We start from the raw sequence: 18,036 nt of genomic DNA, 5'->3' as shown, positions 1-18,036 counted from the left end.
TGTACAATCCGACCATATCATAAAAACACTATAATAAGGAATTTTCCGATTAGCGGACAATAATAAATCGTATGCATGTTTTGTTTCTTTGTTGTTTAACGTCGCATTCAGCAGTATTCCAGCAGTATAAATTGTAGTCTGGGCCAGAAAATCCTGTGATTGACATCATGAGCATCAACCCACGCAGTTGGGATACGATGACATGCATCAAGAAGGTCAGCGAGCCTGATCACCCATCTATTCAGTCGCCTCTTACGACAAGAATGAATTGGCTTGTGGTACTGGTTGGAACGAATTATTAGCAAGAATGCTGTTGCATGAACCTTTCAGTCCATCATATGGTGTTAGGAAACACACACCACTGGTTTGCTCAACAACCCTTCATCGCAAAATAAGTACTGCCATTTCCGTTGATCACATGCTTGTCGTAAGAGGCGACTAACGGGATCGGAGGGTCAGGCTAGGGGACTTGGTTGATGCATGTCATCGTATCCGAATTGCGTGGAGCGATGCTCATGGTGTCAATCACTGGATTGTCTGAAATATAGCCGGAATATTGCTGAGTGCGGACTTAAACAACAAACAAACAACAAAAACAGACATATCTACAGTTCAACCTCGATGTTTCGAAATCGTGGGTACGAGTTATCCGGGGTTCGAGACAGCCAGCAAAGCGAATTTTCGAATACCAAACATTATACTATGAGTGATAATTACAAGTAATCTAGTCACCTGTGGTTTCATACTAAACATACTGGTTTGAACGAAACAAATAATAAAATACATGCATCACGTAATATTGTGTTTTGTTGTAAAAAGTATCATAAATGTAGAAGGAAAGCGCAGGGACCGGAAGGTGAATTCAAGACAACCGGAATTCGACACATCCAAGTTCGACACAAGTTTCGATTGTATTAACATTTAAAATCGTAATTACATGAGTAACACAAGCATGAATCCAAAGCACAAGTGATGCCACAATGACAAGTGGAAATACTCCAAATAAGACATTCGTAGTGGGATGTGTCAAGTATTTCGAATTTCTCTTTCAACTGAAAGCCCAATAGCCTATTTCCGAGTATTGTTCGCCGCTGCGAGATCATATAATGCTGACACCATGAATTGCGTTTCCTTTCAGAGTGGTTGAGCTTCACAAGTAACTATTGTTTGAGAGCTGCCACCTCACTGTGTCCGTACATCGTGTCACTGACAACACGGTACTCTTGTTGGTAAGCTCGCAACGTTCAAGTTTCGATTGGTTTAAGCAGCCTGGTGAAATTATTAATTTTCAAATGGCTCATGTGTGTAAATTAATACCTGGGATCGCCGCGATAAACAGTATTCTGGTCATATCACGGCGAATCAGCTTACTGTAGGAATGCCCAAAGTGATGCAGGTCTTAGATGTTTTCCTCTTAGGTGAGACCTACGAGCACGGGTAAAGTGCTGACAAACCTAGAAACATAATCGGGGCGAAGCGGAATTCGAACCAACGATCATAGGTTTCTGGCGTGCCCAAGGGACGCAACAATGCATAGTGAATTGCGAACCCTCAGACGACTGTTATTCTTGAAGCTGTCTTAAACCCATCTCAACGGTATCTTATTTACGATAGGGATCTTAGCTAAGACAGTAGGCGACGGAATCATTGGTGACGGAGGTAAAACACGCAGGGGTTTTCCATCGATTCAGGGCATTCCCAAGATTGAATTTCATGTACTAGTATACGTTAGATGCATTGTATGTATATTTCCTTGTTATGTGTTGGAGATTTCCTTGTGGTATCTTGTAAGCTAAACTGTCACTATTTATATGATCTCACATCTAACAAAACGGACATCTAACAGGAAAGGGACAACGTGCGTTATATTGATATGGCCACATGTCAAAAATAGATAGATTACATGCAACACAAGGAGGCAACATCATTGAAGATAAAATGATAAAAAGAAATCCTACAGCTTGATGAAGTCATTAAAAGGCATTTAAATGTGATACACATAAGGAAGAGAATTTATGGATGTCGTCTTCTTTGTTATGAAATACACAACGTTTCGGAGTAGATACTAGTACTAGTACTTACTGCTTCATCAATAAATGCTACGAGGCAGAGAACATATACATGTATATATTATACCTGTAAGAACATCAAAAGAATTAAGATAACAAAGGTTGAAACCTTTTTTAACAAGGGAAGCAAGCAAATAATTGGCGCTGATAGGTAATTAGCAATGGAGAAATGGAAGCCAACACTTAACAGTCAATATGCGCTGACTTACGACAACCTTATCGCTTCCTGAATAAGCCGATCGTAAGTACAATCAATTTTAGGGACTGACGTATATTTTAAAATCGCCCCATCCTTTGATCAATTTTACTTTAGAGTTTAGAAACAGCGAAGTTCCATTTCTAGACGTCCTCGTAGTTAAGGAAGATACGAAACTGAAAACCGATATGCACTAACAAACCAACGGACACCCATCTAACAATTCGCTCATGTCACCCCAGGCATACAAGAGCTAACAGTCCTTATTCACTTGCGCGGAGAGTATGCACCATTGTGTGGGAAACGGGTAAAAGAGACTTAAGATTGAAAGAATTGATTGGGCATCTCAAGAAGCTAGGATATCCGCTTCGCGTCATAAATGACGCAGACAAAAGTCGATAAAAATTCCAAGACATGCTCTCTTGAAACCTAATGATAAATCAGTGGGCGATCAAATTATTCCGTTTGTATCCACCTTCAATCCTAATAACTGTGATATCATGCCGGTCATTAGGGACAACCTCCCAATTCTACAGCAATGCGATAAAATGAAACAAGGACTGAAGATAATTAAAATTATAAAAAGTACCAGGCAACCAAAAAATGTCAAGCAAATTCTTTGTCCTTCCAAGTGTTCTTGTACAGAGAGTGTATCATGTGTTATTAGATGTACATGTAACACACCAAGCAGCGGCGCGTGTAACATCATAAGTGAAAGTACAACTTTCCTTTTTAGCAAATGGCAAGAGTTTCAGTCTGAAAGCTGGCATGAACTGCTGCAGCAAAGATGTGGTGTATGTTATGAGATGTTCGGGATGCGGCGAAAACTACATCGGTGAAACCGGCATGGAATTAAAAGATCGAGTCACTGTACACAAACAGCCGATTAGAGGCCCTAATGTTCGATGCAGTGTCTGCAAACACATTGATGATTGCGGAAACGGGAAATTTGGTATTTTTTCCGTTTGATAAATTGTATACCAGTAGCAGAGATTGGAAAAAAGAACAAATGTTTATCCGATTGATGAAACTCAAATCGAATCTAGAATGTATTAATATAGATTTGTCATTTCAATCGTAAATGTTACAATGCTAGTTTACAAATACTGTAGATTTGAATTCAAATGTCTCCCTACACTTGTTAAATCGTCGCTAGAGTGTGTAAATACATTATGACGTCACCGTTGTTATTTATGACGTCAACTCTCTAAAGTTTTGATCGCTTTGTGGACCGAGCGATTCAGCTGGGATCTCAACAAACAATTTAAATCGCGTTCTTAGTGAGTTACTACATGTATAAACTTTGCCCTAATATCCCGTTGTGGAGTCCCAACTTGAGTACAATGTTTAAAGCCTATGTCTGGTGCCTCCCGCCGTATTATAGCTGCTTAGAATCTTGCTTAACCCTCTGGATGCCGAGTTTTTTTTCTGACGCACATTTTCCTAAGATCGGAAAAGTGAAGGTTGTGCGAAAATTGCGCTCACGCGGCACTGGATCTACCTCTGGCTATAAAATTACGCAGAGGTGGAGAATATTAAATTTCCTATTTGATGGTGTTAAGTTAACTGCAAATATCAAACCAGTTTGAAAGAAATACGCTTCTAAGTGTTGTCCTAGAATTTATTCTGCGTTGAAAAACAGTAAATTTCTCCGCTTTTTATCGTACATCGATAAAAGTACTGTGCGACGATTTTTTATATTTCGAAGCTTTACGGAAACTGTCAGCGAACAAAATACTGACTAATATCTGAACGACATAACTATATATCAAATGGAGTTATATGCGTATGTGTAACGACATACATTTAATGCCAAAAATAGCATGCCGTAAATGACGAAAACTGATTTTTCTCTATGACGTCAAAAGGCGACCGAGAGGTTACACGCGTACAAAGAAAAGGGGGCATAACTCCGCTATGCTTAGCACTAGGTTATTGTAACTCAGGTCAATTGGTGAGAATTAGCTGTGGGTAAGGACAATGTATTTTCGTTGTGTTTCGTTCACGAGGAACCAAACTATTCCAACACAAATATCGATATTGAAACTGTATACGTTTTCTTATAAATAAAACCCACAAGAAATGATGAAATCGTACTTCATAAAAAAAGAGGTAATAGAGAAATGGATGGCCCTATCTAACCTATAACTTAGTCCTTATATCCCAACATTCTCCTGAGTGTGTAAGTGTAATTTGACTTATGGTGCACCATTATTAATGGAGCACTAGCTTTATCATCAAATGTAATGAAAAACCCTAAAATAACACCATTCCTTTTGACGTCATGGCTGGTTTTATGTCTTTGATAACGTCGGAGAAAGACGACACTGGTATTTTGATTTATATATATCTCCCATAAATTTCGTTCATGGTTTGGAAAATCTCGATGTGTAAAACGGAATTTGACGCTTTTTCGACACAACATAAAATTACTGCTTTCACCAAGTAAATAATGTCTTGAATATGTAAACAATTAGATAGTTTATCGTGTATCTTAATTGGACAGGACACGCACCTGTTTGGCATCAATTTACGTTATGAAATTCGCAAAAGAATATTTCAAAACAACCAAAATTATATTCAGGACATATATTTGTTCATTATCATGGTTAGTATTTCTCTTCATCTCGTCTCAGAATGAAACAATAAAAGATACCAAGAAAGCACTATCATATTGGTATAGAATTATCAGGATAATCGTATAAGGTTGAACCAACGGGGTACCTGGCATGGATTTTATTTTATACATTTTAAAATATCTGGAGAAATTAAGTAAACAGTTTAATATCCCGTGATCACAATATTGAAAAAAGAATGAACCCATTGATTATATAATGCAAAACGAGAGGAATAATTCGTAAAATGTGTGTGACTAACACGCACCTGGCGAATCGTTAGATATCACTGTTCTGTGTATCAAACGACATCAAAAACAGTTCCAAGACCAAGACAGTTCTTTCAGAAATGTGTGCATTTATTTTACCGATTTTTTGGTTGTAAAAGTAATATATTCAGTTTTAGTTATAAAATAAAATGAAACGGCTATTCATGGACTTTGCTAATATGAACTTAAAATATTGACGATTGCACATCCCAAGAAATGCGTACATGCTGCAGTTACATTTACACTTCTTGTAACACTTGTCCAAAGGAAAGAAATATCGTATGCGACACTAAAAACCTATCAATTGTTATGTAAACAATGTTCAAACAAACAGGAGATTATCAAGGTTCCTTCATACATGTTGTGGCCGATATTTACGTATGATATCATTTTGAACATTGACAAATGTCCAAAGTGAAATTAGAATCTAATTGTGTGAAAAAATGTATAAAAGATATGCAAAATCTACATCATAACTGAAACTGTAAACAGCATGGTACAATGATCGTGTGCACTCTCATTCAAAGACCTTCACCTCAAAGAAATTACCAAATATGTACAACAATGTTGACGTATGACATCACTACCTGTGACCGACTTTTACAAAATGGCGTGTTGACTGTCAACAGTACGCGGGATTTTACGAGGGGACTTTCGTTGATTCAGGGATCGTATTTACATAAATGTGACATGTAAGTAATCAGAAACATTCTGACAATCTATGTACTGTTATTGGTTGTTATAATTTTCATTGAAACAAACCGAAATAGTCTGAAATTCCGATAAATACAGTTGTCGTTGTGCGTGATTTTGCGTCAGTCATGGCGTCACACAGGACGGTAACTTTGCATTGATTTGGCTTTTTCAACAGAAGTTGTCAATGTATCTATTTTAAATTCCCTATTTCTTCCTACGATTCTCTTCCCATGACTATTCTGCAAATGTTGAGCCAATATTTTGAACGAATAGACGAATGGAAAGCTCAAAATAGGAGAAAATGCTACAGTGTGTAAAATCTGTATTTTGCTTTGTTTACACTTCAAACAAGTGCAGTGTTTCGAGCACAGCGTTCGTTTTCACACCTGACTTATATTGCTTGATTTCATCCAGCCACTTCGTATTGGTGACAAAGACCATTGTTCATTCGATTCTAAAATGTATGAGGAATTCAAGGATGTGTGTATCGCAGCAAAGTTTGGAATATACGGGATGTTACAGGCGCCTCATAACCGGTGTACCTGAAACGTGATTTTGTAAACGCTATCCAATATGGCGGAAAGTTCACTTCGGCGTTCGTGTTTGCGTATTTTCCAAAACATTCTAAACGATTCTAGGGTTATCGGAGACGTTTTTGAATGATCATTGGTGATTTCATAAAGGACAGATACCCGTGATCACTAATATGCTATTTTTGAAATTCATTTCTCGGAGTAAATATCCGAAATTTAGATTCCAGAACATGCTGTAAATAACGCGGCGAGTGGTGATTTAGTAATGTGTAAAACATGGCGACATTTACGAAGTACCTAATTTTCAGAGGTCATTTTTTGTACTTTTGCTTGGCCTAAAAAGCCAATGAATTATATCACAGAACAGGGAATCTCCCACCTTATTCAAAATTGTGATGTGTATTAGTGTGCATGATGTATGTTGAATTTTATTCGACTTCAAAGTGAGGGTTGTAGAGGAGGGACATATATATGTCCCTCTGGCATCCAGGGGGTTAAGCGTCGTAAAACCCAACTCACTCACTCACTCACTCACTCAACTGAACCACTGCCAGCAGCAACTCGTTATCTGCCTTGAAATGCCGAGGGGAAATCTGGTGTCGGTATTAAAAGCAACACCAGAGTGACCCTCCCAAACCGAAAATAGAAACGCAGAAACGATCTAGCTTTGTATAACTGAATACAAATCTGATAACGAAATTCCGATTTAAACATTTTGATAAATATCAGTTTCGTCTACGTTGCCATAGTAAAACTCATTTCTGCGTTCCTGTACAGTTACATTACCAGGGTAACTTGCGTCTGTGTGTTCTTCTGGGTGATAATTGACATAATCCTGCGGGTCAGCTGTCTCCACGTTTCCATAGTAACCTTCAGCGTCCCGGTGGACCTGTCTGTAGTAATGCTGGGTCTGGTTGCCAGCGCTGGTGACGTCGTAGTTGTGTGCGTGTGGTTTGCCTCCACCAGTGTACGTGCTGTGCATGTAGGAGCCGTTGTCTCCATCCACTCTCACGGGTTCAGAATTGTCTGAAACACATGCACTCTATAAAGTAACACTCCTACTGAAGCGGTAGGTTGACATTTTCTATTGAGGTTGCCAGCCTCCCTTTGCTACGCCGGAAGCCGAGCCCTGCTAAGCGGTATTCCGCAGTGAATGCAATGAAACGTTAAATTGTCACGCTGATGACAATATTTTAATGTTGAAATATATTTTCCGTCTTTCCTTTCCTTGCAAAGAGTGACAAATCATAAACTATTTATCTCTAAGCTTGTGGACAAGCATGGTCTAATGTTTCCTGTCTAATTTACTCGATACGGTTATTTACACCGCTACGGTAATTTACACTGATACAACTCAAGAGTCCTTCAATTGAAAGCCTGTACAATAAAGTGGTGTAACACCACGCCCTATTCCTGGAGTACCGTATTTTCTTGAGTATAGGCGCACCCGAGCATAATGCGCACCCCCACTCACTCACTCACTCACTCACTCACTCACTCATACTTCACAATGGCAAACCTTGCAATTTTGACCGCCTTCTGACGTATACCACAACGAGGACCACGACCAACGCAAGAACGACAATCCCAACACTTGCAGCTATGAAGTGTGTTTTATAGATAACAAGGACGGAAGGTGCATCTGCGGTCACTGCTTCGGACAAGTTGCCTGTAAAAGGAAGATAGGACACAATGTATACATTATATACACATATACAGCGGTATATTAACGTTTTCGCTAGTAAGCACATGATATTTATTCTGGAGAGAGTGTAGCTTATTTACGTGAATCATGGTATTTCTAAAACTGACAGGCATTTTGCCAAAGTGAGTGAGTGAGTTGGGTTTAACGCCACTTTTTAACAGTATTCCAGTTATATCGCGGCGTGTCAGCTTAATGTGGGAGAAAAGCCCGAAGTGATGCAGGTCTTAGACGTTTACAAGTTCGGTGAAACCCACGAGCACGGGTATGGTGCTGACAAGCCTAGAAACATAATCGGCGCGAACCAGGATTCGCACCCACAATCACAGGTTTCTGGCGTGCCCAAGGGACGCAACTCTGCACAGCGAATCGCGGCGCCTTAGACGACTGGGCCACCCGTGCCCCCTGACAAAGATAGAAGGACAGGTGACTGGCGGATCCAGAGGGGTTGGAATGGGTAGGTGGTTGTAGTGTTCCAAGGGGTGAGACAAGTTATTGAGCGAGCGAACCACACTGCCAGTCACTTGAGACATGTGTTTTGGCCTAATGCGCTGCTGTATCGAGAGACCGAACTTCGTTTTGTTTTTGGTTGTTTGTGTGTTGTTTTAACGCCGCACTCAGCAATATTCCAGCTGTATGATGGCGGTCTGTAAATAATTGAGTTTGGACCTGACCATCCAGTGATAGACATAATCAGCATTGACCCACGCAATTGGGACACGATGACATGCATCAACCAAGTCAATGAGACTGACTACCCGATCCCGTTAGTCGCCTCTTACGACAAGTATAGTCGCCTTTTACGGAAAGAATAACTTGCTGAAGACCTATTTTAACCGGGATCTTAACTGTGTTTTGTGGTACGTCCTCTTAAACTGGGTAAGGATGCTCCGCCCCTTGATAGGGCATCTGCAGTTATTGTACGGTTGACAGCAAAGTTCAGATGAGGTATCCGTGTAACAGTAAATGTTTTCTGCCACAGTCTACCATTCTTCCATTACTGTCTTCTTTATACCGGCCTCGATATCCGGGTATTGCACAAAATCAGTAATTGTAATATAACCCCGTTGTAAGTACAAGATACCCACATTGGCATACGCGACAACGGCCACGCCAATGCGATAAACAATCAACCAGGTAGTGCGTTTCCACCACTCGATAGATTGATGCTAATGTACGTGAAACATGAACTTTTTTTAACGAATAAACACCTCGAATGTGTTTTGTTTATTGGTATCACAATTGGCAATCTTAGGAATGCTTGAACATAGTACTCGCTTCTGACCTAAGGCATGCCAGAAACCCGATCCGTCCTCGCCACTTGACTCACTCGCACGCACACACACGCACGCACGCACGCACGCACGCACGCACACACACACACTCACTCAACAGGTGCGGCGTTAAACAAAATTTATTAAACATATTTAGTTTAACACCCTTGTCAGCGATTTATCAGGTATAACGAACAAACAAACAAACAAACAAACAAATCCTACCTCGGACAATCAGCCGTATCGTACACGAGTCGTTCATGGTGTAGACCCTGCCGGTGTACTCTCGGATGGTGTTGGATGCAGAGCATGTATAGTCGCCTGCATCGGAGACCTGGACACGGGGCATCCTGAGGTAGGAGCCAGTCTGAGGCAGAGCTGCAGGACCTCCTGCTCGAGACCAGGTGATGTGGGCGGCCGGAGAAGCATCTACCTCACATGCTAGCACCGCCGTGGTGTTCACAACCGCTGTGTAGTTACTCGGGCAGATCGCCCGAGCACCATCTGCAACAAAAAACGATTCAAGTTATGAGCCAGAGTTATGTCCAAAATCGATTATAAGGGTAACGCTATTTTTCAGGGCATTATCATTTGCAGAATTTCGAGGTTTTCAATTAACTGCTCGGGGAAGTAGAAACATAAACTGCAATCAACACGAATGTCACCGGCCCTTTTTTACAAATATGGAAACCTCATAGAACAAAACAGATGACGTCACTATTCAACGTGACGTCACCTATCCCAATCCTATGACGTCACCTAACAACAGGCGTGATAATGGCCCGTCGTCAAGCAATATGAGGGCATTATTGACCTTTTTCACACTTCGCTACTTCCGGTTTGAAAGCGAGGCTTGGAGAGCAGAAGTTGAAGGCTAGATAGCACATGAAACAGATGAATTGATGCCTTCAAGATTGTTCTTAAGTAGCATGTAATGTTACACACTGTGATTAAATTTCCTTAAACGTCTCTATTTCAGAAGAATGTTGTTTTCTAAATAAGCAATATTTTGGGAGAAGGTGAATATGCATTGTTTATAAATTTTTTTATTGAAGTAGGAATATTATTACAATATTATTGAATTATTCATTTCAGGCCAGCGAGTCAACACAATGAAGTACTAGTATCTGGTGACGGATGTCTGGAGGAGCTTTCTGCTGACAGTAACACAATGGTTACAATGTGCGTCCTGTCAAAGGACGAGGAAGTCAAAAGCCATAATCTTTAATCAACAAATGTGCTTCCTGTCATATTTCACTTAAATAGGACGAGGAAGTGAAAAGCCTTATTCACTCACAAATCAACATGGCCAATATTTATCGGAACTGAAAAAGCACATTGTACCATTTGTTTACAAGCAAGAAACTTATTTTCTCCTGGAATCTAATTAGGTGCTTTTGACTGACAAAGACAACAGTCCATGTTAAGTTTTGAAAACTTATATTGTGAGAAATAAAGATATGAAAATTTTGGTTTGTTTTTCTTTGTTAAATATGAGAAATCCAGATTGTTCCATCAACAAAATTTGTACCGATACATATATTTTATCTTGGCTTGATTACCAATTGAAGTTGATTCCTTTATATCTTTTATTATTTTATCTGTACTCATATCTGATCAAGACATTTTCAAACTAATCAGGATAAATGTATTAGTAGCTTCCTTTTGATATACAATTACCTATCATCATACAGGATTAGGTGAGGGTGTTCAAGAAGTTGGTAGTTGTATCAATTCTTATATTTCTTCAATTTCATACGGGGCGGTCGGGTAGCCTGGTGGTTAAAGCGTTCGCTCGTCACGCCGAAGACCCGGGTTCGATTCCTGACATGGGTACAATGTGTGAAGCCCATTTCTGGTGTCCCCCGCCGTGATGTTCCTGGAATATTGCTAAAAGCGGCGTAAAACCATACTCACTCACTCACTCACTCAATTTCATACATTATTTATATTTATCAATTTTTAGTTTCCCTTTAACTTATTTTAAACAGTTCACACATTATTACTTTTGTCGTGCACGGTGCAATCTCAATCGGCAATAATCAGTTAAGTAAGTGATGTTTGAAAGTATCATCTGTCATTGTACACACTGAATAGAGTTATCGCCCCTTCTGAATATTTATTTTGACACACAAATTATTTTCATAATTAACATTGTAATATGTTAAAATGAAAATCTTAGCAGAACAAGTGTCTTTTGTCAACTGGACTCATGGCAAAACGATAGTGCGTTGTGCAGCAAACACCACTATGAAACGTGAAATAAACATGATCTTAATCTTGATCTAGAGTTCGCCAAGCCACGCATTGACTGAGCAATTTTGCAAAAGTACACTGACATGTTTCATGTTATGCGGTTTATTTACGATACAAAACTTCTGTCATTGAATGTACTGTCACATTGTATCTATATGCCGACGAGGTTATGATAAAACAATCTATTTCTGAAATACGTATCTCGAAATGCACCTTTCGATTCACTTCCGGGATCCTGACAGCAAAATGCTAATTCCAGTGTATTACAGGCATATTTTAGTTGGACCTCATGATTTAATGTGAAATATCTTCTGTATTAGATACAGAGGATACCATTTTTTGTTTGTTTAAAATGTCCATCAGTGAAATGCACAACATGCTGTCTGTTCCCTATGAGCTGATGCGACTCTCACTGCATGGAGCTATGCTCTCCAAGCCTCGTTTTCGATCCAAGATGGCGAAAGTGTGAAAAAGGTCAATCAAGTTACAGTAGCCCGCTCATTTCTGATGAGCTCTCAAAATACTATCGCTGCCACCAGTCAAAACTCCCCACTGTGATAGGTGGTTCCAGCCATGCTTGGAGTTGAATTCGCAACCGAATGACCGTTTTATTAACAAACAAGTGATGAATGTCTTGACGCCGAATACACTTACGGCTACTATATTACTTTCTTTGTTTGTCAATTTGAATTTCTATTTCATTAAAACTATCATGTAATTCATACAGTAAGAATGTAAGGGAGATGGGAATTGTATGGATTCAGTCGTTAAGCCCGTAACTATCGTTCGGAATATTTCGTGTTAATGTTTTCGAGGATGTATGATTAGAAATCACATTCCGACTGTCACTTTCATGATCTGGTAAGTGACGCTCTGACTGGTCGGATGAAAGGTCGTTCTGACGTGACCCCTAATGGGATGTCCTCAGATCTTTGTTTAGCGGTAGCGAGAACTAGGGTGTTAATTTTAATGGTCAGGACGCGAAGACACATGAACAAGCAAGGTTATGGTACAACTATACTTACACAATACCACCAAGTTGACCAGTTGAACGCCTCTTCCTTTCCTTGTCTCATACCGAATATTGTCAGCCATTGTGTTATTCATGACAAAAAGATACTCTCCAGCATGGGATTCGTTCACTTGACGAATGCGACAGTGTGAGGTGATCCACGGTGACTTCACGCCGACCCTCTTCCACTTCAAGTCATCGGGTGTTGGGTGTCCACTCACGTCCTGGCAGATGCTAGCGTCTTCACCTCTGAAGACAGCATGTCTCCTCTCGCTGAACACCTCGGGGGGATCTTGAACATGAAATCATGACACATAGGTTTATAGTACAGTAAACTGCGGTTATAACGAACTCAAAGGGACCACTAATTTTTTATTCGTTATAACCGTAGTTCGTTATAAGCAAATGTACGGAATATATTACAGCAAATAGGCAGGACCAAAATAAAATATTTCGTTATATCCGTTAGTTCGTTATAAGCGTGTTCGTTATAACCGTAGTTTACTGTAGTCGACAATAACATACACCAGCAAGGGTCATCAGAAGATGACAAATCCCCCGGCCCCTACAAATTCGAAAGAACAAATTATCTGCCTGTAAAGTCTGATCTGTCTGTCAGTATACAAGAGTAGATATTGAGCTATCAAAACAATACCATTGGATCTTTGTATTTCTATGTCAGGTACATACTAACATGAACAGTCAAAGTCAAACTTGTTGCCAGGGAAACGGAAAAAACATAAATTCTAACAATCCCTAAATAGCAAAACGCACCAGTTGACAAAGTGGTCCTATGTGTGCATAGTTTCAAGGACGAATACCTATTAGTTTTAAAGATGTAGTCAAAGTGTAATATAACTTCTTGGCATGGTAACAGGAAAAAAAACTATCTAAGTTCCTAAATAGTAACAGGCACCACTTCAACCCCTGAATAACACATGTTCCAAGTTTAATTCAACACTGTTGAACAGTTTTTTAGTGCTGCTCCAGAAACGACACCTACCTCCATTTCAGCAAAGTCTAACTTGTGTCCATAGATACAAGGAAAAATAAAATTTTGAATCAAAATTTTAAAAATAACAAAACAGCAAAAGGCACCACTTCAGCATGTACCTGATACATCTTTCAAGTTTCGTTCAAATATACAGAATCGTTTTCGAATTCTGCCCCGGAAAAGAACCCCATCCCCAATGGAGTCTATGTCCAACTTCTTTCAATAAACATTTAAAAAAATAAAAATTCTAAAAATCCAAAAATATGAAAAGGCACCACTTCAGTATGCGACTGATAGATTTGCCAAGTTTCGATCAAATACACTGAATGGTTTTCGAGTTCTGCCCGGTAAAGGAAATGATTACGGACAGACACGTCACAGACGGATGGACGGACGGACAGACAGACGGACGGACGGACAGACTGGCTGATCGCTATATACCCCCACATTTTATCCCGGGGGGATAACAATGACAACCATAATTCATTTCACAATAAATAAATAAAAAAATAACACACCCCAGACGCTCCAACAACCCCTAATTACCCATCAAGAATCACGTCTTCCCTCCCTAACGCACCCCCCGAATATCAAATGTTCGGTCCCTAAGAGTGAGTGAGTAAGTTTGATTTTACGCCGCTTTTAGCAATATTCCAGCAATATCACGGCGGGGGACACCAGAAATGGGTTTCACACATTTTACCAATGTCGGGAATCGAACCCCGGTCATTGGAGTGACGAGCGAACGCCTTAACCACCAGGCTACCCGACCATCCCCGGTCCCAAAGAGATCCGGTGCCTGATACAATATGCTTATATGCAGAGGTATTGTACTCACATTGTACACTAACGGCCACAGTTGCACTCCCGTACTTGACATCGGAGGTATCCAGCACAGCACATGTCAGATTTCCTTCGTCGAACATGTGCCTATCAGCTGTCAACAAGATGCTGGATTTTTGGCCGACAATGTGGTTCCCAATAAACCACCTATACTTCAACGACAAACTGCTGTTACCACCCTTAAGCTTACAGGAGACTTCGGCTTGATCTCTCTCTATTATCCTTATAGGGGCACGTGTTGGTGTTATAATGATGTCAACTGAAAATATATAAAAAAACACAAAAAAGTCACGATTGGACAAATCAGTGATTGATATTGAGAGCACCTACCGTTAGGGTATGACGATAACCAATCCACTAAAATGATCAGGTCGGGCCAGCCCATCCATAAGGTCTACCCTTACGGCAATCATTGGTTGCAACCCGGATCTGCACGACTTATCCCGGATCTTAACGACTTAACCCGGCTCTTCACGACTTCATGGATAGAGCGTCAGTGGCGACTTAATGGATAGGATGTCAGGGGCGACTTAATGGATAGAGTGTCAGAGGCGACTTAATGGATAGGGTGTCAGAGGCGACGTAATGGATAGAGTGTCAGTGGCGACGTAATGGATAGGATGGTCAGAGGCGACTTAATGGATAGAGTGTCAGTGGCGACGTAATGGAAAGGATGGTCAGAGGCGACTTAATGGATAGAGTGTCAGAGGCGACTTAGTGGATAGAGCGTCAGAGCCGGTTTTGTGGATAGAGTGTCAGAGCCGACTTAGTGGATAGAGTGTCAGAGCCGACTTAATGGATAGAGCGTCAGAGGCGGCTTAATGGATAGAGGGTCAGAGGTGACTTAATGGAAAGAGCGTCAGAGGCGACTTAATGGATACAGTGTCAGAGGCGACTTAATGGATAGGGTGTCAGAGGCGACTTAGTGGATACAGCGTCAGAGGCGACTTAGTGGATAGAGCGTCAGAGCCGACTTAGTGGATAGAGCGTCAGAGGCGACTTAATGGATAGAGTGTCAGAGGCGACTTAATGGATAGAGCGTCAGAGGCGACTTAATGGATAGAGGGTCAGAGGCGACTTAATGGATAGGGTGTCAGAGGCGACTTAATGGATAGAGTGTCAGAGGCGACTTAATGGATAGAGTGTCAGAGGCGACTTAATGGATAGAGTGTCAGAGGCGACTTAATGGATAGAGTGTCAGAGGCGACTTAATGGATACAGTGTCTGAGTCGACTTAATGGATAGGGTGTCAGAGGCGACTTAATGGATAGGATGGTCAGAGGCGACTTAATGGATAGAGTGTCAGAGGCGACTTAATGGATAGAGCGTCAGAGGCGTCTTAATGGATAGGGTGTCAGAGCCGACTTAGTTGATAGAGTGTCAGAGCCGACTTAATGGATAGGGTGTCAGAGGCGACTTAATGGACAGAGTGTCTGAGGCGACTTAATGGACAGAGCGCCAGAATCGACTTAATGGATAGAGTGTCAGAGGTGACTTAATGGATAGAGCGTCAGAGACGACTTAATGGATAGAGCGTCAGAGACGACTTAATGGACAGAGTGTCTGAGGCGACTTAATGGATAGAGCGTCAGAATCGACTTAATGGATAGAGTGTCAGAGGTGACTTAATGGATAGAGTGTCAGAGGCGACGTAATGGATAGAGCGCAAGAGTCGACTTAATGGATAGAGCGTCAGAATCGACTTAATGGATAGAGCGTCAGAGGTGACTTAATGGATAGAGTGCCAGAGGCGACGTAATGGACAGAGCGCCAGAGCCGACTTAATGGATAGAGCGTCAGAGCCGACTTAATGGATAGAGTGTCAGAGGCGACTTAATGGACAGAGTGTCAGAGCCGACTTAATGGATATGTGGTCAGAGGCAACTCAGTGGATTGGTATTTTTTTCTTGAAATATCCAGAAAATAAGTCGAATTTTCAAGATACATATTATGTTGAAATCTAGAAAATGAGTTGAATTTATAAGATTTTAATTTCAAATTTAAACATAGGTATCTTTGGCAGAAAAAGGCTTCCGTAATATAGATGATGATACGTTAACATTTCCAGGTGTTTAGTTGAAATTTCAAGATACATAAGTTGCAACATTTCAACTAATTATCTTGAAATTTCAAGAAACTTCCTCGGAACAGTGTGCACCTGTTGAAATTTGAACTTTGTATCTTGCAATTTCAACATGGCATCTTGACATTTCAAAATAATATCTTGAAATTTCAAGAAAAAAATAAATAAACAAATGGTCCTAGAAGGCTTCCGTATTAATCAGCAGACGCATGCTTGAAAGAAATGTGAACAATATTGACCTCAATTAATTCCCCGTTTGACATCACACACCATGTTTTGACTACTATTCGATTACCTCCCTTACATACTGAATTTGATAAACACGGTATTTCCACAGTACATGAGCTCAGTAACCTATTCAGGCAACATGGCTGCTGAGCTAACTGTTGTGATGAACCGGCACGTAGGCACTGCCCTAATTGCAGTAAACTGTCTCACAAACGTAATGATTTGGTTTGGTTTGTTGTTTAACGCCGCACTCAGCAATATTCCAGCTATATGACGGCGGTCTGTCAATAATCGAGTCTGGACCAGACAATCCAGTGACTGACACCATGAGCATCGATAAACGCAAATTGGATACGATGACATGCATCAACTAAGTCAGCGAGCCTGACGACCCGATCCCGTTATTCGCCTTCTACGACAAGCATAGTCGCCTCTTACGACAAGCATGGATTGCTGAAGACCTTTTCTCTACCAGGATCTTCACGGGCATAAGATAAAGTAGAACAAATATGACATGCTACAAACATCTGTTAAACAATAGAAATACTTCTATTTTCTGTTCAATTACCCATATTTCCCCTAAACGTTCCAGAAAACTATTACAGATAGACCATGGGAAAACAATGTGTTCAACAGTAAGTTTCAAAAATAGCTACATAGTAAGCACGTTCCAACAATCAGCCAGTACATGATGCGAACTTACGGTGGTCCGAGAGAACAGTTGTGATAAATGCTACTCTGCAGATGAACCTCGCCATGTCCATGGTTAGACTGCAATGAAGACTCATCGTTAAGTGCCGTCATTGTTCTAACTTCCTCCGTAACACAATACGAAACAAGGAACTAGATATACACCCTGATATACATCATAACTGTAAGTAGTAGTAGTGAAACATAAGTACATGGTTGGTTGGTTGGTTTGTTGTTTAACGCCGCACTAAGCAATATTCCATCTATATGAGACCCGTGAAGATTCCGGGATAGAATAGGTCTTCAACAACCCAAGCTTGCCGTAAAAGGTGACTATGTTTGTAGTAAAAGGCGACTAACGGGATCGGGTGGTCAGGCTCGCTGACTTGGTTGATGCATGTCATCGATTTCAATTGCGTGGATCGATGCTCATGATATCAATCACTGGATTGTCTGATCCAGACTCGATTATTTACAGACCGCCGTCATATTGCTGGAATATTACTGAGTGCGGCGTAAAACAGCAAACCAACCAACCATCTATATGACGGCGGTCTGTAAAAAATCGAGTCTGGA

General features: G+C 40.6%; 1 protein-coding gene across 1 annotated transcript; it reads right to left on the bottom strand.

Annotated features, from left to right (window-relative positions):
* Positions 1 to 6,644: 6,644 nt before the first annotated feature.
* LOC124143584 (leucine-rich repeats and immunoglobulin-like domains protein 2) lies at positions 6,645 to 17,542 on the bottom strand. The gene is made up of 6 exons (XM_046512609.2): positions 17,474 to 17,542; positions 14,455 to 14,718; positions 12,636 to 12,914; positions 9,580 to 9,858; positions 7,898 to 8,047; positions 6,645 to 7,404 (listed from the first exon to the last, which is right to left on the bottom strand). Exons 1-6 carry the CDS (start codon positions 17,532 to 17,534, stop codon positions 7,085 to 7,087), a joined length of 1,353 nt encoding a protein of 450 aa, XP_046368565.1. The 5' UTR covers positions 17,535 to 17,542; the 3' UTR covers positions 6,645 to 7,084.
* Between the last annotated feature and the right edge of the window lie 494 nt (positions 17,543 to 18,036).

The sequence above is a fragment of the Haliotis rufescens genome, unplaced genomic scaffold, assembly GCF_023055435.1.
Source record: "Haliotis rufescens isolate VD_foot unplaced genomic scaffold, xgHalRufe1.0.p SCAF_8, whole genome shotgun sequence".
NCBI classification, from domain to species: Eukaryota; Metazoa; Mollusca; class Gastropoda; order Lepetellida; family Haliotidae; genus Haliotis; species Haliotis rufescens.
Note: the sequence above shows the minus strand (reverse complement) of the source record. Positions and strands in the feature narration are given on the sequence as shown.